Here is a 24,513-nt window from a genome sequence, read left to right on the forward strand (position 1 = left end):
GCATTTAACAGTAGGATCCACTCGAAAATCAAGCTCAAAACTAATCTAATTAACTTTTACCCATAAAAATTTCTATACAGTATAGTTCAGATACTGTACAAGATCAATTCCCACTCATGATCACACTACAACAGTAAATTTTGATCCCCTTTTCAAATTCCTTTGTAATTTAATAGCTGCACCTGAAATTTTGGATTGAGTGATGTTAGAGACAAGCAGAACAGGCACTGAGGATACTTCATAATATTTCCAAGATAAAATTTTAATTAAGACTTCTCCATAAAAATAAAGTTGATATTGTTTTGACCTTGATTATTTGTAAAATTAGACATTGAAGTATATCAGGCCGTGTTATGTTTCTTGGCGAACTACTGTGTTACCGTACCGACACTGGATAGATTTCCAGTAGCCTTCATAACCGCTTCACTATGCCTGGCATTGAATACAACTCTAATTGCAAATGATAGGATGGCAAGAAAGAGACAAAACAGAGCACGATGTGAACTGTGCTTAGAATTTTCATTAAAAAATTAGTTTGGTCCCATTGGCTAATGATTTGATGCCCAATTTGAATTGAATGATTATGCTTCAATAATAGTCAATGTGAATTCCCAGTTTGCTAGTATTACCTTGCTACAAACTCATTGTTGTATTGGCTCACTGATTCACTTGTGGCACAGAAGGAGGCTACACGGCCAATCGAGTCCACTTTGGTAGCCTTATCACAGTTCAATAATTACCTGCTCTAGTGTAATAAATGCCTCTCAGTTACTAATTTTAATTAAATTTCAAACCTCTGAACTGTTGTTTGAAGAAAGATGTTGCTGCTGTAGTTGTTGCTGCTTCCTTATCATGGCAGATCTCTGTACAGCTAAAATACTTGGATTCGATTTCCAAAACTGCAATAGAAGAGGGAAAACGGTCAAAATTCAAAACTTGCAATCATCATCCAAACCCGTGAAGTATTGATAGCACAGAATGTCACCGCCTCCCTCTGCACACAAGCTGGTACGTTTGAAAGATTTCAAGTCAATAGTTTCTTTTTGAGCTACTCGGTAAGGACTTATTCTTGCCTTACAGCTTTTCTAGCAATCTAAAGGTTAATGCAAACATTTAAAATTTTCCTGCCCCCAATTGTTTTATATTTTCTGCCCAATTGTAGTTTGTAATTTATTGTATCATGCAGAGTACTTTGTGTGGAATTCCAAGGACTGAGATACACCAACTCCAATTTCAAGGACCATTTCTTAAAATTAAAATCAGACAAATATGAATTAGTCACACAACATACTAATTGTATTCACCTCTGCTCCATCAGTTTTTGGAATTTTGCTCTCAACTGGTCTCTTTCCTCTGGATGATGACGCGTTACTTTCTGAACCAGATGAATCAGAATCAGATTGGCTGCCTGAGTCTGAACCGCTATCAGAGTCACTGGAGTCATTGCTATCTGATTGGCTGCTGCTTCCATCACTGCTGCTCCCAGAGCTTGAGCCAGATTCCTTGTCTGATTGGCTAAAAAGAAAAATTCTGAATTTTACTAATACAGATCAGACAATGTGACCAAATCTTCTCTACAATTAAATCGTATCTAACATTTTGGAATAGATTTCTATAAACAGGTCTGGAAACCAGAACAAAAACTTGCATTTGCACAACACTTTTAACATAGTTAAACAACCAAAGGCGTTTCACAAGAGCGCAACCAGACAAAAACTGACAAAGCCAAAGAAGCAGATGCTAGATCAGGTGACCAAAAGGTAGGTCAAAGAAGTAACTTCAAAGGGGCATTTTAAAAGCACGAGTGGTGGAGGGGAGAAGAGATTTAGGGAAGGAATTCCAGGGATCGGGGCTGGACACCTGAAGGCACAACCACCAATGGTGGGGTGAAGGAAATGGGGAATGCAAAACAGCCCAGAGTTGGAGGAAAGCAGAGTTCCCAGAGTTGTAGGACTGGAGGAAATTACAGAGATAGGAAGCAGAGGTTTGAACACCAGGAAGAGAATTTTAAAATCAAGGTGTCACTGCATGGGGAACCAATGTAGGTCAATAAGCATAGGTGTGATGGGTGAACAGGACTTGGTGCAAGTCAGGATTTTTGCAAGAAAGCTTTGGGTGTGTTTAAATTTATGGAGGACGGAAGATAGGAAGTTAGGGGAGCTGGATATGGAATTTGTGGCAGGGAGCAAAGTCAATGGCTGCAGTCTTCCCGATGTTTAATTCAAGAAAGTATCATTGCATCCAGGACTGGATATTGGACATGCAATTTGACACAGAAATAGTGGAGGAGTCAAGAGTGGTGCTGATGAGGTAGAGCTGGCAGTCTTCAGCATGCGTGCGGAAATGGATGTTGTGTTTTCCAAAGGTGGTACAAAAGGGCAGCAAGTACATGGAGTCTCCCATATAGGTAACGGCACGGGGACAGGAAGAGAAGCCATTGTGGGAGATTCTCTGGCTATGACTGAATAGGTAAGAGTGGAACCAGGCAAGGCAGCTCCACTCAGCTGGACAATGGAGGTGAGGTGTTAGAGAAAGCTGGTGTGGCCACTTGTATCAAAGGTTGCAGACCAAGAGAGAAGGATGAAGAAGAACTGTGCACTATAGCTACAGACACATAGGATATAATTTGTGACTTTGATTAGAACCACTACACTGCTGTGCCAGGGCGGAAGCATGTTTGAAGAGGTTCAAATGTAGAGTTGTGGGAAAACTGGACACATGTGGGAGGCAAAAACACATTCAAGGACTTTGGAGCGAAAAAAGAGGTTGCAGATGCGGTGATAGTTTGCAAGGATGGATAGGTTTTTATTTTTGAAGACGGGGATGAAGACGGCAGAATTGAAAGGGAGAGAGAACAGTCTGCACTATAGCTAGCATGGGGTCATTAAGGGAAATGAAGTGGTCAGCAGTTTAGTGGGAAGAGGGTTGAGAGAGCAGGAGGTGGGAATCATGGTCAAGATGAGCTCTGAGAGGGCATATGGGAGATAGGAGAAATATTAGACAACGATGCAAGTTCTGGGGCAGGGAAGGAGGGAGCATTGGGGCTATGTGGCTTGGTAGGGAATGAGAACGGAAGGTTCCCTTTGTAGCCGCTGAACAGATGATGTCAATCTTAGGAAAAAAAGGTCTATGAGCTCCTTTCACTTATCAGAAAACATTTTTTAATTCACATAATGATCCCATAAACTAAAAGTAGGGCAAACACTTAAACAATGTGGTTTTTATTGGAATATTAGTTTTAAGTAATGAAAAAAAACTTGATCCATGGACTATACTGGTCTGAATACTTATATATTCTACAGAAAATGTAATATGAACTACTTTGGAACTTTAAATGTCTCTATATGGGGAGCAATTATTTCTGGAAGATAAACCCAAGAAAGTGGTAACGCCACAGAAAGAAATTGTGGACGTAAGGGAAGGAAATGGGTGAGGGAGAAGACAGGAGGAACAATACAGGAAATTCTGTGGGGATGCACTTGTATGATAAGTCAGATTGTTCTTGTTACCTATGAGGAGGACACAGATGTAGGCATAAGGGAGGGTAAGCATGCTGTCATACAGCAATTGCATACCCATGGCAGAACAGACAGAGACAATAATTCAGAGCTGGCATAGGTTAGTAAAGAAGGATAGGCAGCAATGACCTAAAGGCCTAACTGGTGTCTTGCCTCCTTAGTGCTATTGCATGAGACATATAGCAGAGAGAATAAAAAAAACTTTAGTTAAGAGAGGGAAACTAGACAAAATTATGACTCTCATAATAACCAATGTCACATCCAGACTTGACTTTGCCAGTACTCGTTTTGTTGGTTTTCCACTGTTCACCCTCTACAAACTGCAACTTGTCCAAAACTGAGTGGTCCATATCCTGTCCTGCATGTAGACCCACTCTCCCATCCTCTCAGACCTGCACTGTCGCCCTCTATCCCCAATTTAAAATCCTTATCTGCATCTTCAATTCTTTCTATGGCTTTATACATCAGCACCCCCACAACCTTCTCCAGCCATATTAACCCTCATCCCAGAGTTGTTTTCTCTTCCCACTCCAGCCTCCTGTGCATCCCAAAATCTCAGCCCTTCTCTGTGGAACTTTCTCCCTAAATTCCTTGCCTCTCTAGTTCTCTGTTATTGTTCAAAATTTCCTCAAAATCCACTGTTTCAAGCTAGCCTACAGTCACTGTCCCAACCTCATTTCCACGTCTCCAGTTATTTCTACAGGATTCCTTCGTAAAATGGCTTGGCTGGTAAAAGTACCAAGTAATGCAAGTTCTTGTTGGAGAATGCATGCCTTGCAAAGGGAGCTTGGAGCATTAGGTTCTAGACTGAAATGCAAGATTTCGAAGATACAAATATTCCAATGCCATATGCAGAACCGGTCAGGCAAGAACAGATTAAGCATGTCAATGCATAACTAGAGAAATAGTGTCGAAGGGAGGGCTGTATAGATTCCTGGAACAAGTTCTGAGATGAGGAAAGCCATTAAAATATGGGTTAGTCATCACTCAAACCAGATTGCTGTCAGTATCTTTCATTTTAGTACAAATGGAACACTCTTAAAGACCATTCTACTCAATGTGCAGTGTAAGTACATAATAAGGATTGGCGAATGTATATAAGAGAATACAAAAGAAAGTAAACTTTACAGACTTAGAGAGAAGAGTGAAGGAAACCAGTGAGGAAAATATAAAGGATCTCTAAAAATATTTTTTAAAAGACCATTTAGTGGTAAAGAGGGAACTGGAAATAAATACAGCTGTAGAAGCCAAATGAAAAATTCTTCCTGCAAAAGGGTTACCCAATAAGAACTAAGGTCACTTAAGGGTGCAAATAGAATTAAAACTGAGGGTGAACAGAAAATACTCAACATAAATTATCACTTCCTGGAAGAATTCATTGGAGAAGGCACTGGTAGCATGCCATGATAGGAGGCTCTGTAGCTAAATTTCATGACTTTGATATCACTTGCATAGACAGGCTTAAAGGGCTCAAAACCAATATCCCCCAAAGATGGATTATGGGTGTTAAGGGTAGGGATGATGGCTGTGAAACGTTGCTAGTCCTGGAGTCAATTAACACAGGGAAGTCCCACTGATAGGAACAAACAAGGAAACACTATTTCAGGTTGCAGCAGAACAGAAGACCAAGGAGACATGAATAAGAAATTGCAAAAGGCAATTTCAGGAAGTACTGATTAGTTAGTGCCTGAAATGGATTGCCATGCAAGGAGATGACAAACATGGAGACATTCAAGGGCAGCCGAATATGCAACTGGGGGTTGGTGGGGAAGGTACGAGAAGATTTCAATTAAAAAATAAGGTAGATGGAATGAAAGGCATTGTTCACCAAGTCAGATTGTTTTCAGTCCAATCCGCATTCCAAGTCTTAAGCACGTGATCTAGACTGACATTTCAATGGAATATTTAAAATGCATAGTATTGTCAGATGAGATTTTCTGTAAAGATCAGGGAGATCTTCAGATTTCCTAACCAGCATTTCTCCCTCCACCAAAAAAAAATTAACCAGTTCTTCATCTCAGTCCTTGAATGTGTTGTCGCCACCATCCCCACCACACCCACCCCCCCACCCCCCAAATTCATGCCTATCTTTCCCGCAATTCCAGGTTTGAATCTCACCAATCAGGTTTCCAGCCTTGCCACAGTATAGAAACGGCCCTCATCTAAGTCACAAATGACATTCTTTGTGGCTGTGACCATGATAAATTATCCCTCCTCAACCTATCTGCAGCTTTCGACACTGTTAGTATACCATCCTCCGCCAACATACCTCTCCAGTGTCCAGCTAGATAAAACTGTCTTTGCTTGGTTCCATTCTTACCTATCCAGTTGTAGCCAAAGAATCACCCACAATGGCTTTTCTTCTTGCTCCCACATCATTATCTCTGGAGTCCCCCAAAGATCTATCCTTGACCCCATCCTTTGTCTCATCTACATGCTGCCCACCAGCAACATCATCTGAAAACACAGCATCAGTCTGCATATGTATGCTGATGACACCCAGTTCTACTGCAGCACTATCTCTCTCTACTCCTCCACTGTCTCTTATTTTTCAGTCTGCTTATCCAACATCCAGTACTGGATGAGTAGAAATTTACTCCAATTAAACATTGGGAAGACCAAAGCATTGTCTTCAAACCCCGCCACAAACTCCGTCCCTGAGCCACCGACTCCATTCCTCTCCCTGGCAACTGTCTTCAGACTGAATCAGACTGTTCACAATCTTGGTGCCGTATTTGACCCGGAGATGAGCTTCCGACCACACACGCATGCCAAAATCAAGACCTTCAGTAGTATCGTCCCACTCCACCCCTGCCTCGACACATCTGCTACTGAAACCCTTTTCTAACTCTCGACTTGACGATTTCAACAGACTCCCGGCTGGCCTTCCACATTCTACCCTCTGCAAATTTGAGGTCATCCCAAACTCTGCTGTCTGTCTGCTAACTCCCAAGTCCTGTTCATCCATCACCTGTGCTCACTGGCCTACAGTGGCTTTGGGTTAAGCAAAGACTCGATTTTAAAATTCTCATCCTTGTTTTCAAATCCCTCCATGGCCACAGCCCCCTCTATCTCCACAATCTCCAACAGTCCTACAACTCTCCAAGATACCTGCGGTCCTCCAATTCTGGCCCCGAGCATCCCCGATTTTAATTGCTCCACGACTGGCAGCATGCCTTCAGCTGCTGAGATACTAAACTCTAATGCCCTCCCTAAACCTCTACTCCTCTCTCTCAAATCCTTCTTAATTCTCCTTAAAACCTTTCTCTTCATCTGCCCTATCTCCTTATGTGGCTCCATGTCAAACATTGTCTGATAGTAAAATGCCCCAAGATATGTCACATGAGCGCTATATTAAAGGTGCTATATAAATGGGAGTTGTTGTTGTTCATCTCAATGCTTGTGTGCCTTTGCTGTGTGCACATTTGCTGCTACCATTGCCTACATAACAACAGAGGCTACTTTAAAAGTAATTAGCTGGTTATGCAGTGGTGCGACACCCAAGGATGTGATAAGACACTACATAAATGCAAGATATTTCTTTCTTACCAATAGGACCAATCCGACAGCTGATGATGGGGTGAAATCACCAGTACCAGAATACAGAGAATTACATAGAATAAACAGCACAGAAACAGGTTATCTGGCCCAATTAGGCTGCATTGGTGTTTATACGAAACACAACTCTCCTCCCATTCCATCTCGATCACCTCAGCTTTTCAGTGCATCATTCTATTCCCTTTTCTCTCATGTACTCAGCTAGTTTCCTTTTTGAAAGCGCCTAAGCTATTTGCCTCAACCACTTTTGTGGTAGGGTGTTCCACATTCTAACCAGTCTGAGTGAACACATTTCTCCCTATTTCCCTATTGAATTTGTTAGCATTGATCTTGTATTCTCATACAAGTAGAAACATTCTCTCCACATCTATTCTGTGCAAACCATTCACAATTCTAAAGAATAATGCATACATGACTCCAATGAGTCAATATAAACTGCAGAAAACTATCTGTATTTCTGATGCTGCCACAGGTCATTTCAAATATGTGACAAATATTCCAATCAAACTGTTAGTAGAGTAGAAGCTCATTATAACTATTAATCTAAGCTTACCGAACTACTTAAGCCTACTCACCTCACTTTTTCCAGAGTACAACCTATCAAAAATAACCTAACATAATGAGTACATAGGATAACTATTTTCCATTATAGCGGTATTGTTATCAAGAAAAAGAAATTAACCTTTCACAACCTCACGGCATCTCAAAGCCCTTTACTGCAAATGATAGACTTTTGGCAATCAATACAGTAATGTAGAAAACGTAGCAACTCACTTGCACACAGCAAAATCACAAACAGCAATGAGATAACCAGATAATCTAGCTTATTGATGTTGATTGAGGGATAAATATTGGTCAGGACAGTGAGAGAATACTACTTTAAATAGTGTCACGGGGTTTTTTATATTCACCTGAGAGGGCAGGCGAGGCATTGGTTTAACATCTTACTCAAAAGAGGCACCACTGAAAGCGTAGCAATCAAGACTCTTGAGGGAACACTTGAACCCACAAACATCTGATGGGGAGGAAAGCCAGGGCTGATGTCTGAACTGCACAGAACCAAATCTTTTGATGTCAAAATATTTTGTGATGTGCCAATTTTGAATGAAGATCAGTAAAACTATTATCAAAGCCAAAACAGAATCAAGGATTTTCTTTTTGAAAATTGGCACTGTGGAAATTCACATTAAATATGTTTGAAATTACAAGCTAAACTAAAATTTGAGTTTCAATTGCTGGTTTCAAAACAGCCCAAGCTGTACTTGGTGTGGGGGGTGGCAGAGAATGGGGAGGGGGGTGGGCACAGGCACAAATCAACATACTGGACACTGATAAGGGAACAAGAGACTCATTTGGTAATGGTGCCTGTTGCATACCAAACTGTAGGAGAAATGGGAATCACTCAGTTTGCAAAGGACCACAACTATAAGGAACCACTCATTTTTCATGTTCAGGATACCACTAATACATTGCCCACTTTTACATGTTAAGATGGGGGGGATATTTCAGATTTTTTTTTTTTAAGAACCCTCTTCTGCCTCCAACGCATTCACAAATGCACAAGCACTCTTTCAATACATAGAAAAAAAACCTGTGGATCAACACTTTCCTCAACATGTTCTGATTTCTTAGCTACCCATTCAAATGCAGATACCATAGATACAATTTTATATTATATTTGGGACCTGGGGCACTTGCTTCTTCAGAAACACTTTTTTTTTTGTTTGTTCTTGGAATATGGTTAACACCAGCAAGGTAGCATTTATTGTCCAATCCTGGTCACCCTGGAGGCATTAAGAGTCAACTACAAACTACATAGTGTGGGACTTGGGTCATATGTAGGACAGACCAGGCAGAGGTGAACCAGCTGGTTTCTTAATAGAATTTGGCAGCTTTCATGATAATTGTTAACAGCTGCCAAAACACAAATTAACATATTTACCAAATGCAGATTCTCAACTTGCCACGGTGGGATCTCTGAGTTGTTAGTCCAGAATTATAACCACTAGACCACCATACTGACCCCTGATACTGCTGGAGTTGGAGTTGCGATGGGTATTTTTATTGTTAAAGACTGTGACAGACAATAGTTGCTATTTTCTAATGAGTCACCTGAAGTCTGCGCAATCTGGCCATCAGGTTCCCACAAGTCCCTCAGAAATGCCATTTACCAAAATAAAGGTTTAAACAAAAGAGAAAAAGTTTGAAAACTGCATATTTCATGACATGATTAAATCTTCAGTTTCACTAAAGTTTTGTCATTTTTTCCATCTTGATTTTAAAATTCGCCCCTTGTTTTCAAATCCCTCCATGGTCTTGACCCTCCCTCTTATCCCCTACAACATCACAACTCTCCAGGATATCTGCATTCTTCTAATTCTGGCCTTTTGTGCATCCCTGAATTTAATCTCTCCACCACTGGTGACCGCACCTGCAGATGCCTAGGCCCCAAGCTCTGGAATACATTCCCGAGACCACTCCGCCTCACTTTCCTCCTACAAGACGCTGCTTAAAGCCTAGCTCTTTGACCAAGCTTTTGGTCATCTGACCTAATATCTCCTTTTGTGGCTTGTGTCATACTTTGTTTTATAATGCTCCTGTAAAGCATCTGAGGACATTTCATTATGTTAAAGGCGCAATATAAATATAAGTTGTTATTTGAAAGCCACAAGCTCTCCCAAAAACCTGGGTTTGGAGTGGATACCTTTGCCCAGTGCCGTGACACTGCAAGCTGAATTTGAACTCTACAGTCTGGTGAGAGGGAGAGAGAATGGGCTGGATAAGCAGAGGGGAAGGGGAAGGGAGAGGGGAGATGGGAGAGGGGAAGGAGAGAGGGAATTGGAGGGAACAAGGTGGACATCCAAACTGGGGAAAGTGAATGCAAGAGGAGATTGCAGCAAGATTCGAGGGTAGAACCTCCATGGAGGGCGGAGAGGGTAAAATAGGGGAAGGGAGTGAGATTGTAGTGGGAGTGAAGGGATGGCAGGAATGGTAACGGGTAGTTGATAGATGAAGGGTGGGGGGAGGGATTCACATATGATCGGGGAAGGGATGAAATGGGAGCTGAAGGTCACATTCTTTGCACAGCCTATACCCCCAGTGGGTGGCAACTCCTTTCCCCACCACATCACTCATTACTTTCCATCCAAAAGGAAAGGAAGTGGAGGAGAGAAATGGAGGTGGGCAAAGAGAAACAAAAAGCAACTTCGACAAGTAGAACGGATACCATAACAGCAAATGTAGATACCCCAGACAAAAAAAATGGCCACATTCTGACTGTTTTTTAAAATTTGTTTGTGGAATCTGGGCAACACTGGCTGGACCAGCATTTATTGTCCATCCCTCATTGCCTTTGAGAAGGTGGTGGTGAGCTGCCTTCTTGAACTGCTGCAGTCCTTGGGACATAGGTACACCAACAGTGCTGTCAGAAAGGGAGTTCCAGGATTTTGATCCAGCAACTGTGAAAGAACGGCAATATAATTCAAAGTCAGAATGGTGTGTGGCTTGGAGGGGAACTTGCAGATGGTGGTGCTCCCACGAATCTGCTGCCCTTGTCCTTCTAGGTGATAGAGGTCATGGGTTTGGAAGGTGCTGTCGAAGTTGGTGAGTTGCTGCAGTGCATCTTGTAGATGGTACACAATGCTGCCACTGTGAGTCGGTGATGGAGGAAGTCAATGTTGAAGGTGGTGGATGGGGTGCCAATCAAGCGGGTTGCTTCATCCTGAATGGTGTCGAGCTTCTTGAGTGTTGTTGGGGCTGCACCCAACCAGGCAAGTGGAGAGTATACCATCACACTTCTGACTTGTGCACTGTAGATGGTGGACAAGCTTTGGGGAGTCAGGAGGTGAGTTACTCACCAAAGAATTCCCAGCCTCTGACTTGCTCTTGTAGCCACAGCATTTGCGTGGCTGGTCCAGTTGAGTTTCTGGTCAATGGTAACCCCCAGGATGTTGATAGTGGGGGATTCAGTGATGGTAATGCCATTAAACATCAAGGAGAGATGGTTAGATTCTCTCTTGTTTGAGATGGTCATTGCCTGGCTCGAATGTTACTTGCCGCTTATCAGCCCAAGCCTGGATGTTGTCCAGGTCTTGCTGCATATGGACATGGGCTGCTTCAGTATCTGAGTCATTGTGAATGGTGAACAATGTGCAATCATCAGCGAACATCCCAACTTCTGAACTTATAACAGAGGAAAGGTCATTGATGAAGCAGCTGAATATGGTCGGGCCTCGGACACTACCCTGAGAAACTCCTGCAGTGATGCCCTGGGACTGAGATGATCGACATCCAACAACCACAACCATCATCCTTTGTGCTAGGTACGACTCCAGCCAGCGGAGAGTTTTCCCCCTAATTTAGGAGCAGGAGTAGGTCATTCAACCTATCGAGCCTGCTCCGCCATTCAATATGCTTATGGTTGATCATCCACTTCAATGCCTTTTTCCCACACTATCTGATGTCCGTAAATTACTATTGACTCCAGTTTTGCTAGGGCTCCTTGATGTCCTCCTCGGTCAAATGCTGCCTTGATGTCAAGCGCATTCACACTCACCTCACCTCTTGAGTTCAGCTCTTTGTTCATGTTTGGACCAAGGCTGTAATGAGGTCAGGAGCTGAGTGGCCCTGGTGGAACCCAAACTGAGCATCAGTGAGCAGGTTATTGCTGAGCAAGTGCCACTTGATAGCACTGTCGATGACACCTTCCATCTCTTTGCTAATGATCGAGAGTACGCTGATAGGACGGTAAGTGGCAGGGTTGGATTTGTCCTGCTTTTTGTGGACAGGACATACCTGGGCAATTTTCCACATTGCTGGGTAGATTCCAGTGTTGTCGCTGTACTGGAACAGCTTGGCTAGGGCCGCAGCTAGTTCTGGAGCACAGGTCTTCGGTACTATTGCCGGAATGTTGTCTGGGCTCACAGCCTTTGCAGCATCCAGTGCCTTCAAGCTGCTTCTTGATACTGGATGGAGTGATTGGGATTGGCTGAAGACTGGCATCTGTGATGTTGGGGACCTCAGGAGGAAGCAGGGATGGATCATCCACTCGGCACTTATGGCTGAAGATTGTTGCAAATGCATCAGCCTTGTCTTTTGCACTGATGTGCTGGGCTCCCCCATCGTTGAAGTTGGGGATATTTGTGGAGCTTCCTCCTGTTAGTTGCTTAATTGTCCACCACCATTCACGACTAGATGTGGCAGGACTGCAGAGCTCAGATCTGATCTGTTGGTTGTGGGATCACTTAACCCTGTCTATTACACGCTGCGTCTGTTGTTTGACATGCAAGTTGTCCTGTGTTGCAGCTTCACCAGACTGACACCTCATTTTTAGGTATGCCTGGTGCTGCTGCTGGCACGCTCTCCTGCACTCTTCATTGAACCAGCATTGATCCCGACTTGATGGTAATAGTAGAGTGGGGGATATGCCGTACCATGCGGTTACAGATTGTGGCTGAATACAATTCTGCTGCTGATAGCCCACAGCACCTCATGGATGCCCAGTTTTGAGTTGCTAGATCTGTTTGAAATCTATCCCACTTAGCACAGCGGTAATGCCATACAACACGATGGTGGATACCCTCAATGTGAAGACAGACTTCGTCTCCACAAGGCCTGTGTGGTGATCACTCCTCTCAATACTGTCATGGACAGATGCATCTGCGACAGGTACATTGGTTAGGACGAGATGAAGTCGGTTTTTCCCTCTTGTTGGTTCCCTCACCACCTGCCGCAGACCCAGTCTGGCAGCTATGTCCTTTCGAACTTGGCCAGCTCGGTCAATAGTGGTGCTACTGAGCCACTCTTGCTGATGGACATTGAAGTCCCCCACCCAGAGTACATTCTGTGCCCTTGCTGGCCTCAGTGCTTCAGGAAATTGGTGTTCAACATGGAGAAGCACAGATTCTCAGACAAAGGACTGGCGGCGGGGGTTGGTAAACAGCAGGAGGTTTTCTTGCCAGTGTTTGACCTGATGCCACGGGACTTCATGGGGTCCGCTGCCAATGTTGAGGACTCCCAGGTCAACTCCCTAACTCCCTCCACCGTGCTGCCACCTCTGGTGGAGCTGTCCTGCCAGTGGTACAGGGCATGCCCAGGGATGGTGATGGAGGTGTCTGGGACATTGTATGTAAGGCATGATTCCGTGAGTATGACTATGTCAGGCTGCTGCTTGACTCGTCTGTGGGACAGCTCTCCCGAATTTGACACAACCCCCCAGATGTTTGTAAGGAGGACTCTGCAGGGTCAACAGGGCTGGGTTTGCCGTTGTCGTTTCCAGTGCCTAGGTTGATGCCAAGTGGATCGTCCGGTTTCGTTACTTTTCTTAGACTTCGTAGTGATTTGATACAACTGAGTGGTTTGCTAGGCATTTAAGACTCAACCACATTGCTGTGGGTCTGGAGTCACATGCAGGCCAGACCAGCTAAGGATGGCTGAACCAAATGGGTTTTTACAACAATTGACAATGGTTTCATGGTCACCATTAGAATAGATTTTAATCCCATCTTTATTAACAAAGTGACTCCTGACAACGTAGCGGCCAGAGTGCGCCAAACCGTGCACAGCTACATATTGCCAGGACGAAGTGGTGCATGCGCGGGATGACGTCATCGCGTATCCGCGCCTGGCCCATCTTCGCACATGTGCAGTAAAGCGTCATCGGGTATCCAGTCCCCCACTCGGCTGGAGAAAGCGGCTGAATGGGAGACTTTGAGGGTGCCACCCTCCCCCCTTGGCAACTCGCTCCAAGCCTCGACGCTTCTTCTTCTCAGCCGCTCGCTCCAGACCTTGCTGCTCCCCCCCCCATCCCCTCCCCCCACCAATTGTTCCTCGCTTCGCACCACCCCGCTCCCGGCCACTCGCTCCCCAATGCCCCCCCACCTCCCCCTTCCCTGTCCAACCGCTAGTTCTAGACCGCGCAGCTTCCCTCCTCTCAGCCACTCGCTCCTACATTGCCCCATTACCTCTTGCGGCCCACCTTGCTTCTTCAGGTGGCGCATGGAGAACGATCAAACATGGGAGAGAGTGGCCAACAGGAGGGAAGCGGTGCTGGTGGCTGAAGTGGGGGGGGGGGAGGGGGCAGGGAGCGAGCGACCAGAGAGCGGGGTTGCGCGAGCGGGAAACAATCGGCCAGGGAAGTGAGGGGGAGCAGTGAGGTCTACAGCGAGTGGCGAGGGGGGTGGGGGTTGCGGGGGTTGGCGCAGCTGGTGGGGAGGAGGGGGAGAAGGCGAGTTGCTGAGGGGGGATAGCGGCCAGTGGGGCGGGAGCTAGTAGCTGCGTTCAGGTGAAATCAGACCTGGTCAGTCATATAAATGAATCTCGATAACAGATTGGCAGTACATTTTATACTCTGCCCGATTTTCTTTTCCATCGATTGGGGTGCCAATTCACTATCTTCCAATGGAAATTCAATCATAAAATTCCTTTTGTAGGATTTCTAGGATTACTGGAATATTAAATGGATCTGAGAAATACATTTAGTACCCTATACCTACATGGTAGCATATTACTGGGCTTCCAACCAACTTAATGTAAGGTTAGTTTGCTGGAACGATCTAGCCATAAGCATTTCCTGTGATAAGTTGAGCCGCACCATCTTTAATCCTGGCAGCTGCCTGAACATCACAGACACTGACATTCCAGTTGAACAGCCTGCATTTGCGCATGTGCAAGTACATGGTTGCGTTGTCAGCAAACACAGCCATTTATTAATTGAATTCAAATTTCACCATCTGCCGTGGTGGAAGTCGAACCCATGGCTGCAGATAATTAGCCTGGGCCTCTGGGATTATTAGTCCAATGACATTGCCACTACACCACCACTTGCCATGTTTCATCATAAGCAGTCATGTCTAGCTTCTTCCTAAGGATAAAACACATTATAGCGCTTGTGGTACCTATTATGTCTATAGACAACACTGTAACAGAAGCTTTAAATGCCAAGGATGTGGCAGCCTGCTTGTCACAGATTCAACCATTCTGGTGTCCCATAGAATAGGTAATACTGAAGTTATATGGCAAAAATACATTTTACCTATTTACATTAATATTTTAGTAGTTTATATCAAATAATTTTTAAATCCTTATGTATATATGCTTTCCCCCCTTCTCGGCCTTTTGATCTTATTTTTTGTTACTAATACCTGCCTCTGGATACCAGTAATGCATAGTTTTTAAATATTAAAGTTGTTCCAGGTCTTTCCTCCTATACTCTCAACATAGTCCTTATGCCTTTTTTAAAAAAAAATTATTTTTAAAAGTGGACTTTCTTCAACATTGAGCCACCCTGCTTTGCTTCTGATGGTATAGGTTCCTCTCATGCCCATGTCACACATTAAGTGCATGAAGTTTCTAGATCAGTGTCTATCATTCCCACAAATTAAAACTGATCTTAAAATATACAATAATAAAGGAGAGTGGTTTTAAGGTAGTAAACTCATCCAGGCACGCTGATGAATGCTTATCTTTGTAAGCTTTATCGTTGCTTTCAATACCACCTCATGAATTGTATATTTGCCTTGAATCACTCATGTACATGACCCCTGCCACCTCCACCCGCCAATATTAAATTCGCATGACATTATTTATCTTTAAACTGATATCTTTACTCACCCTGGGCACATATTATACCAACTTTAGATTCACATGCATCATTTTCCTGTAGAATATTTTCTTTCTGCCAGTTAACTTCCTTCTGCAGCCCCCAAATCAGCATGTTTTAGCAGTTATATGCAGTAATACAGTAAAAAAATAAATACATTGCCTTTGCTCCATCGATCAACATCATTCTTATATGGTACAATGTGAAAAGAATTAACAAATTTGCATTTATACAACACCTTACCACATTCCTTAGGATGTCCCAAACTGCTTCACATCTACTTTATTACTTCTTTTTAAAAAAGGACTATGGTCATCTACGGTTTTGCAGACAATAACAGCAGCCAATTTGCATGCAGCAAAGTCCCTCAAGCAGTGAGAAAGATAAATGGTCAGTTCATCCACTTGCTGATGTCCATTGAAGGAGAAATGTTGTCCTTTAATTTCCTGAACAATGTCTGTTTCTACATCATGTTAAGGTGTTAAGGTACACATACTCTTTTCAAATGTGTACCTTTGGAGCTCACTCCTACATTACAAAACTGTCTTGACAGTTTCTGATCTTAATATACAGGATGCGACTTCAATGTTTTAATAGTAAAGGTTAAGTAGATAAGAACACATATGATATTATTATATCAACAGATTTTGTTTAAAAAAGTGCAAAACAAATAAAATATAACTAGTTTCCAAATTAAATCATGTGCCCAAACAGGAAAAGCTTGCTACTTACACTACATCAACTTGACACTATTGCAGCACAATTGATTTAGCAAGATAAGCTGCCACAAAGTTAACCTGCTTATTTAGCAAAACTCACACAAAATTAAAATGGCTGTCTTTAGTCAATGAAAACAATTTAGCACAAATGTATCAGCAAAGCAGATCAAGGAGCTGGTGTAGCACAGGTGACAATAAAGACCTTCATTCATGTTGCGCTTTTCAAATCCTCAGAACATTCCAAAGTGTTTCAAAATCAATTAAGTATTTTTGAAGTGTACTCACCGTTATTATGTAGCCAAACATGGGTCAATTTGCACACAAGGTCCCACAACAACAAATGAGATAAATGACCTGCAAAACTGTTTTTGTGGTGTTGATGCAGAAAAGCAAGGAACAAATTAAGGTAGAATGTCTAGATTGGAACAGGGCTAATTTCAACACGATGAGAAGTGATCTAGCTAGGGTAAAATGGAACCAAAGACTGACAGGAAGAGCTGTATCGGACCAATGGTTATCTTTAAGGAAGAGATGCTTCAGGTACAGGCTAGGTACATTCCAACAAGGGCAAAAGGTAGGGGAAAAAAAGTCAGGGCTCCTTGGATGACAAGGGAGATAGAGATTATGTTGAAACAAAAAAAAAATGATGCATGTCAGGTGAACTCATCAAGTGAGAACCAGGCCATATACAACAGGTTGAGAGGGAAGGTGAAGAGGAAAATAAGACTGGCAAAGAGAGAACATGAGAATAGAATGGCAGTCAACATAAAATGGAACCCAAAGATCTCCTACCAGCATGTAAATAGTAAGAGGTGGAGTGGGGCCTATAAGGGACAAAGAGGGTGATATATGCTTGCAGGCGCAAGGCAAGGCTAGAATACTTAAGAATGCCTTGTATCAGTGTTCACTAAGGAAATGGAATCTGACAAAATATCAGTAGAAGCAGAGAAGTAGAGGCAATGGATAGGATAAAAATTGAGAGGGGGAGGTACTAAAAAGGCTGGCTATACTTAGAGTAAATAAGTCACCTGGTCCGGATGGCTTGAATCCCAGGTTGCTAAAGGGTATGGGGGATGAGATTCCAAAGGATTGGAGAGTGGAAATTGTAACACCCTTATTCAAGGAAGGGTGTAAGGACAGTCCTAGCAACTAGAGGCCAGTTAGTTTAACATTAGAGGTGGGCAAGGTTTTCAAAACAATAATCAGGGAATATATCAACACATGCTTAGAGAGGTTTAAGTTAATTATGAATAGCCAGCACCAATTTGGAAAGGGCAGACCATGCTTGATGAATCTAATTAAATTTTTCGATAAGTAACAGTGAAGGTTGATGAAGGGAATGCGGTGGATATTATTTATATGGATTTTACAAAAGCTTTCGATAAGGCACCATATAAAAGGCTGGTTAACAAAACTGAGACACATAGAACAGGAGCATCAGCATCCAAATGGATAAAGAAAATTGGTTGAAGAACAGAAAACTGCGAGTTGTAGCAAATGGTTATTTTTCAGACTGGAGGATGGTAGACAGTAGTGTTCCCCAAGGGTCAGTGCTAGGACCACATTTTTTTATATATATATATATATATATATATACATACACATGACTTAGATCTTGGAATACAGAGTAAATTCTCAAACTTTGCCGATGACACCAAACTTGGAGGTGTAGCAACAGTAAGGATGAAATGAACCACCTGCAAGAGGATATAGATAGGTTAGTGGTGTGGGCGGATAGGTGGCAGATGGAATTTAATACTGACAAGTGTGAGGTGATGCATTTTGACAGAAGGAATACGGAGAGGCAATATATACTTCAGGCACATATCTGGAGAGTGTGCAGGAACAGAGGGGCCTGGGGGTGCATGTGCACAAATTTTTGAAGGTGGCAAACATATTGAGAGAGTGGTTAGTATAGTATATGGGATCTCCATAAACAGAGGTATTGAGTACAAAAGCAGGGAAGTTATGCTGAACCTTTATTAAGCTCTGGTTAGGCCCCAATTGGAGTACCGCATCCAGTTCTAGTCACCACACTTTAGGAAGGATGTGAGGGTCCTTGAGAGGGTGCAGAGGAGATTTACCAGAATGATTCCAGAGATGGAGGATTTTAGTTACAAGGTTAGGCTGAAAAAGCTGGGTTTATTCCCCTTAGAATAAAGGAGATTGAGGGGAGATTTAATAGACATGTATAAAATTATGACAGGCTTAGATAAGTTAGACTGGAAAAACTGTTCCCATTTACTAATGGTACAAGGACTACAAGACACAGATTGAAAGTTTTGGGCAAGAGATGCAGGGGGGAATATGAGGAAGCAATTTTTTTTTTTACACAGCAGGTGATATTGACCTGGAACTCGCTGCCCACAAGGCTGGCAGAAGCGCAGACAATGACTTCAAGAGGAAGTTGGATGGCCACTTGAGGGACATAAACTTGCAGGGCTACGGAGATCGAGCGGGAGAGTGAGACTGACTGGACAGCTTCGCGAAGAGCTGGCATGGACTTGATGGGCCGAATGGCCTCCTTCTGTGCTGGAAATGGTTCTCAGAGATTCAGGTTGCATCCTGTGCTGTTCTTTGAATAGTACCACAAGATATTTTACATCCAACTAAACAGGCTCAAAGGGCATCAATTTAATGTCTCATACAGAAGTTGGCGCCTCAGACAGTTGTACGCTCCCTTAATGCTGCACCGAAGTGCAAGTCTAGATTATGCGCTCAAGTCTACAGTAGGGTACGAACCCACAACCTTCTGACTCAGGAGTCAGTGTTATCACTGAGCAAGCTGACACTAAATGCCTGAAAGGGTGAAGTATTCTTTTACCTTCAGGAAATGAGTTCCAAACCAGCAAAGACAGAGAAATGAAAGGCTTACCTCTGTTGGCTGGAAGTGTGTAAGCAAAATGTACTGAAGTGGTTGAAACCAGATCATAGTAGTGCAAGTGTACATAACTGAACAATAGTTTGTTAAAAAAGAAATGGCATATTTGTGTGGGCTGCGCATGGAGAAAAAGAGCATAGTTGTTTGCTGAGGAAAAAATAATTAGGAAAAATTAGCATGGTGATCCAATTATATTACAGGTGAGCAAAATATCAAATGTACTGTATCTTTTCTTCAACAACGCCTTCCAAATCCAAGACCTAAACCACCCGGAAGAACAAGGGCAGCAGGCGTATGGGACCACCACCACCTGCAAATTCCCCAAGTCACGCACCATTTTGACTTGGAAATATATTGCCATTCCATCACCATTGCTGGTTCAAAATTATGGAACTCCCTCCCAACAACACTGTGGGTGTACCTACATCACACGAATTGCAACAGTTCAAGGAGGTGGCTCGCCACCACCTCCACAATTAGGGGTGGGCAATAAATGCTGGCCTTGCCAGCGACGTCCACATCCAATGAATAAATTTTTAAAATCTATCAAGTGTTGCTTCAGTCTTTCATAATTGATATGCAACATAGAGAAATGGAACAAAAAGAAAAGACAAGATCAAGAATGATGCAAGCTTTGAGATTTTACTGGTACCAGTAGTGTGCACAAAATAGCCAGCTCATAAACGCTGGAGCAATCATGGCATTAATTGGTGTTCAAAATGGGGATTGAGAGGCATTTGTTACAGCAGAGTAAAGATCCGGCTCTGTCAGATACAAGTGAGAAGAAGCTCCAGACTGAAGTTCTTGTATAACTGTCAGCCATGGTTCAGTTGGTAGCACACTCACTTGAGTTACAAGGTTCCAGGTTCAAATCCTACTCCCAGATTTAAATTCAAAGCTGACATTCCAGTGCAGTACAGGAGGAGTGCTGCACTGTTGGAGGTGTTATCTTTCAGATATTCTTTTCTTTTGGGCCTCCTTATCTCGAGAGACAATGGATACGCGCCTGGAGGTGGTCAGTGGTTTGTGAAGCAGCGCCTGGAGTGGCTATAAAGGCCAATTCTGGAGTGACAGGCTCTTCCACAGGTGCTGCAGAGAAATTTGTTTGTTGGGGCTGTTGCACAGTTGGCTCTCCCCTTGCGCCTCTGTCTTTTTTCCTGCCAACTACTAAGTCTCTTCGACTCGCCACAATTTAGCCCTGTCTTTATGGCTGCAGACGTCTGCAAACGCGACATGAAATCTTTCAGATAAGACATTAAATAAGTCCCATGGCACTATTTTAAGAATAGGGGAATTATCTTCTGTGCCCTGGCCAATATTTATTCTTCAATCCACACCACAAAAACAGATTATCTGATCATTATCGCATTGCTGGTTGTGGGAACTTGCTGTGCACAAATTGGCCGATTTCCTACAACAGTGACTACACTTCAAAAGTACTTCATTGGCTGCAAGTGCTTTGGGACATCCTGTGGTCATGAAAGGCACTATATAAATGCAAGTTTTTTTTTTACATATTGATCCAGATTTTGCTGTCATAATAGTGGTGAGGTTAAAGGTGCTAACTTCATTTACACTTAAATGGTATAGCAACTTCAGGTGAGGTACAGATAGGCAGTTAAATGCAAATATCCAAAAGTTGCTATTCAAGGTGCCACCGCTAGCACTGCAAAAACAACATTTTGCTGTCCATTTCTCAATCCTTAAATCTCTTGGGTTAAAGAGATACGATATTTCTTGCCCTATTCACACAGGTTTCAAATGCCCCATTTCCTTTGCTGCAATGTTATTAGCTGACACTTTGAGCAATATAGTGGGCAAAAATGTTTTTGGCGAAAGGGTGCAGGGGCAAGTCTAACAACTGGCAGGCGTTGATAGATGTCCAGCTGCAACACTGACGAGACTACAGCAGACAATGAGGCTGTGGCTCTCGGAGTTGCTTTGCTCTTTGGCCTAGCTTTCTGTATAAAACCAAGTACAGAACTCAAAGGAATACTGCCCTGTATTCTCTTCAGTTGAGCAATAGACATAAATCTGAATTAACTTTTACAAATGTGAAATCTCATTTCTTCAGATTATAGTTGTTGGGAGATTTTTAACAATTTAATTTTTTTAACTTTCTCTTTTATCACTCTCTCTCAATCTCACATTTCTTTCCCTCCTTATTTTGGTTTCTGTACATGATTGACATTGAATTATATATTCTAACTTGCACTTTCTGGTTTAGACTCAATGTATTATGCAGAGAAATAATGACCCAGATTTTCCAGTCAGCGTCGAACAAACAGCATTTGCTGTTTATTACACTTACACAATCTTTATGTAGGCTTTTACACTAGAATTTGTGGTTATCAGAGAGCCAAAACAACATGGTACCCTCTACAAGGGATCAGGGACCTGAGTGAGCAGGACAAAGTGTGCCTCCTTAACCAATCAGCTTGAAGAATCCTTACTGAGGCACACCAGAGTCTAAACCAGGAAGTGCAATTTAGTACCCACCACAAATTAATTTGCTTTCGAAATAAGATTCCTTCCTCACTTCCCTTTCTTCTCATTGCCCCTCCTCACGTCTTCTCATTGCTCCTATACTGCTCTTTCTTGTCTCACTGAAAGACAGAAATGCTACTCTACCACATCTTTTGAATAAAGATGAGGAGAGATATCAGTGCTAACCATGTAAATGCTTTGAGCAAAATGGCTCTTCAATACATACATGTTGTAATCAAATTGGAAAACTGTGATTAAAGCCTCTGCTCGCTCCTCTATGACTTCCTTCAACAGCCTAGAGTGTATGCCAACAAGACCCCGGGATTTATCCACCTTGAACTCTGCTAATTTATCTAGAACAAATTTCTTTTTTAAAGTTATCTTTAATAATTCTTCCACATCCTCCTCTAGTATTGCTGCATTCTCATTTCCAGCATCACTTGTGAAAACAGGTGTCATAGAGTGATACAGTACTGAAACAGGCCCTTCGGCCCACCGAGCCTGTGCCGACCAACAACCACCCATTTATACTAATATTTATTCAATACTTCCGCGATAACTTCATCCATCAAAACGGAGTTTCCTCCTTCATCTTGGATAGCAGTAGGTTTCTCACAGCCAACAGGGGCATTCATCTCATCAGTGAGGTGAAGTTAAAAGCAGAGGTGAAATGACCACGTTCGACCTGCAATTCCTGAGCCCTGGAAATCAGTCCTATCAATACTTATGTTTTTTATTTGCTGGTTTGTTCTGTCAATTTGGGGGCCTGTAGGTTAGGAAAATAATTTTTTTCAGTGTGTTACCTCCTAAATCAGAAAATTAGGCCTGATAATACTAGCAATTTGAAACTATGCTAATTAATAGGAACATGAATTTAAGCTTTATATGTGTCATCCGAGACAATATTATACACCGATGCAGCACCTCGGGAGACAAATCCCTGTTCTAACCCACTGTGTATGTTGCACCTCAACATAAGAACACAACAGCATTTCTTTCAAAAAGTACTTCATTAGCTGTAAAGTGCTTTGAGATATCTGGTGGTCATGAAAAACGCTATATAAATGCAAGTTTTTTTTTTCCTCAATAGGAAAACAAAAGATTCATTTCTTAGGCATGTAGTTTATAGACATACTCCTTCTATTCCTCCCCCAGCTCGCTTCTAGTTTATTACAATAAAGTAGTTGGAAGGTATGATCATCCTTGGGCAACAGTGACTCTGTTCCTAGACCTCCTTGCAAAGCGATGTGACTTGGAATTGAGAATTCATTTCATAGTGCTGAACAAATAGATTCAAATGAAGAATGCATTTCCATTTCATCCAATGATAGAACAAAATATACATAGAATTAAATATAAACAAAGTGTCCAACAAAGTAAAAGCCTAAAAGTCGCTTTACATCAGAGTGATCTTTTGTACAACTTAATACACAAGGACATCACCAGTTTTCAGGTAACTAACAAAACAGCTCAAAAAATTTCCATGATCTCATTAAATGGTTACAGCACAGAAAGAGGCCATTCAGCCCATTGTGTCCATGCTGGCTCTCTGCAAGAGCAACTCAGCTAGTCCCATTTCCCCACCCTTTCGCTATAGCCCTGCAAATTTCTCTTTTATGCTTATCCGATTCCCTTTTGAAAGCCATGATTGCATTTATCTCCACCATGCTCTCCAACAGTGCATTCCAAATGCTAACCACTCACTGCATAAGCCAATGGAACAGTTTCGCTCTATGTTCAGACCACTCATGATTTTGAGCACCTCTATCAAATCTCCTCTCAACCTTCCCTTCTCGAAGGAAAACAACCCCCGCTTTTCCAATCTATCCATGTAACTGAAGTCCCTCATCCTTAGAACCATACTCATAAATCTTTTCTGCTCCCTCTTCAATGCCTTCACATACTCCAGTTGTGGTTGAACCAGAGTTTTATAAAGATTCATTGGAACTTTCTTGCTTTTGTGCTCTATGCCTCTATTTATAAAGTCCAGTATCTGGCATGCCTTTTTAACTGCTTTCTCAACCTGCCCTGCCACCTTCAACAATTTGTACCCCCCCCCCCACCCAGGTCTCTCTGCTTCTGCACCCCCTTCAGAATTGTAACCTTTATTTAATATTGCTTTTCCTCGTACTTCCTACCAATATGCATCACTTCATACTTCTTTGCATTCTCTGCCACATGTCCACCCATTCCTCAGCCTGTCTACGTCTACTTGAAGTCTATCACTATCCTCCTCACAGTTCACAATACTTCTAATTATTGGGTCATCTGTAAATTTTAGAATTGCGCCCTGCACACCAAGTCCAGGTCATTAATACAGATCAAGAGAAGCGGGGTCCGAATACTGACCTCTGGGGAACGCCACGATATACCTTTTTTCAAGCCAAAAAACAACCATTCACCACTACGCTCTGTTTTTTGTCACTCAGCCAACTTCATATCCATCCTGCCACTGTCCCTTTTATGCCAAGGGCTTCAACTATGCTGAATAGTCTATTATGTGGCACTTTATCAAAACGCCTTTTGGAAGCCCATTAACACCACATAAACCACATTACCCTTGCTGTTACCTCATAATAAAACTCAATCAAGTTAAGCACGATTTGCCTTTAACAAATCTGTGCTGGCTTTCCTTAATTAATCCATGCGACTATTAATTTTGTCCCAGATTATTGCTTCTAAAAGTTTACCCACCACTGAGATAAACTGACTGGCCTGTAGTTGCTGGGTTTATCCTTTTACAACATTTGC

General features: G+C 42.6%; 1 protein-coding gene across 3 annotated transcripts in view; it reads right to left on the reverse strand.

The window, feature by feature from the left end:
* chd1 (chromodomain helicase DNA binding protein 1) overlaps positions 1 to 24,513 on the reverse strand; it is a 211,756-nt gene that overhangs the window by 127,519 nt on the left and 59,724 nt on the right. For all 3 annotated transcript variants that reach the window (XM_068029758.1, XM_068029756.1, XM_068029757.1), the window contains exons 3-4: positions 1,305 to 1,515; positions 795 to 899 (exon numbers count right to left, since the gene is read on the reverse strand). In XM_068029758.1, the coding sequence (XP_067885859.1) occupies positions 795 to 899; positions 1,305 to 1,515 (316 nt within the window). The remainder of the gene's footprint in view (positions 1 to 794; positions 900 to 1,304; positions 1,516 to 24,513) is intronic.

The sequence above is a fragment of the Heterodontus francisci genome, chromosome 4 (genome assembly GCF_036365525.1).
Source record: "Heterodontus francisci isolate sHetFra1 chromosome 4, sHetFra1.hap1, whole genome shotgun sequence".
Classification (NCBI taxonomy): domain Eukaryota; kingdom Metazoa; phylum Chordata; class Chondrichthyes; order Heterodontiformes; family Heterodontidae; genus Heterodontus; species Heterodontus francisci.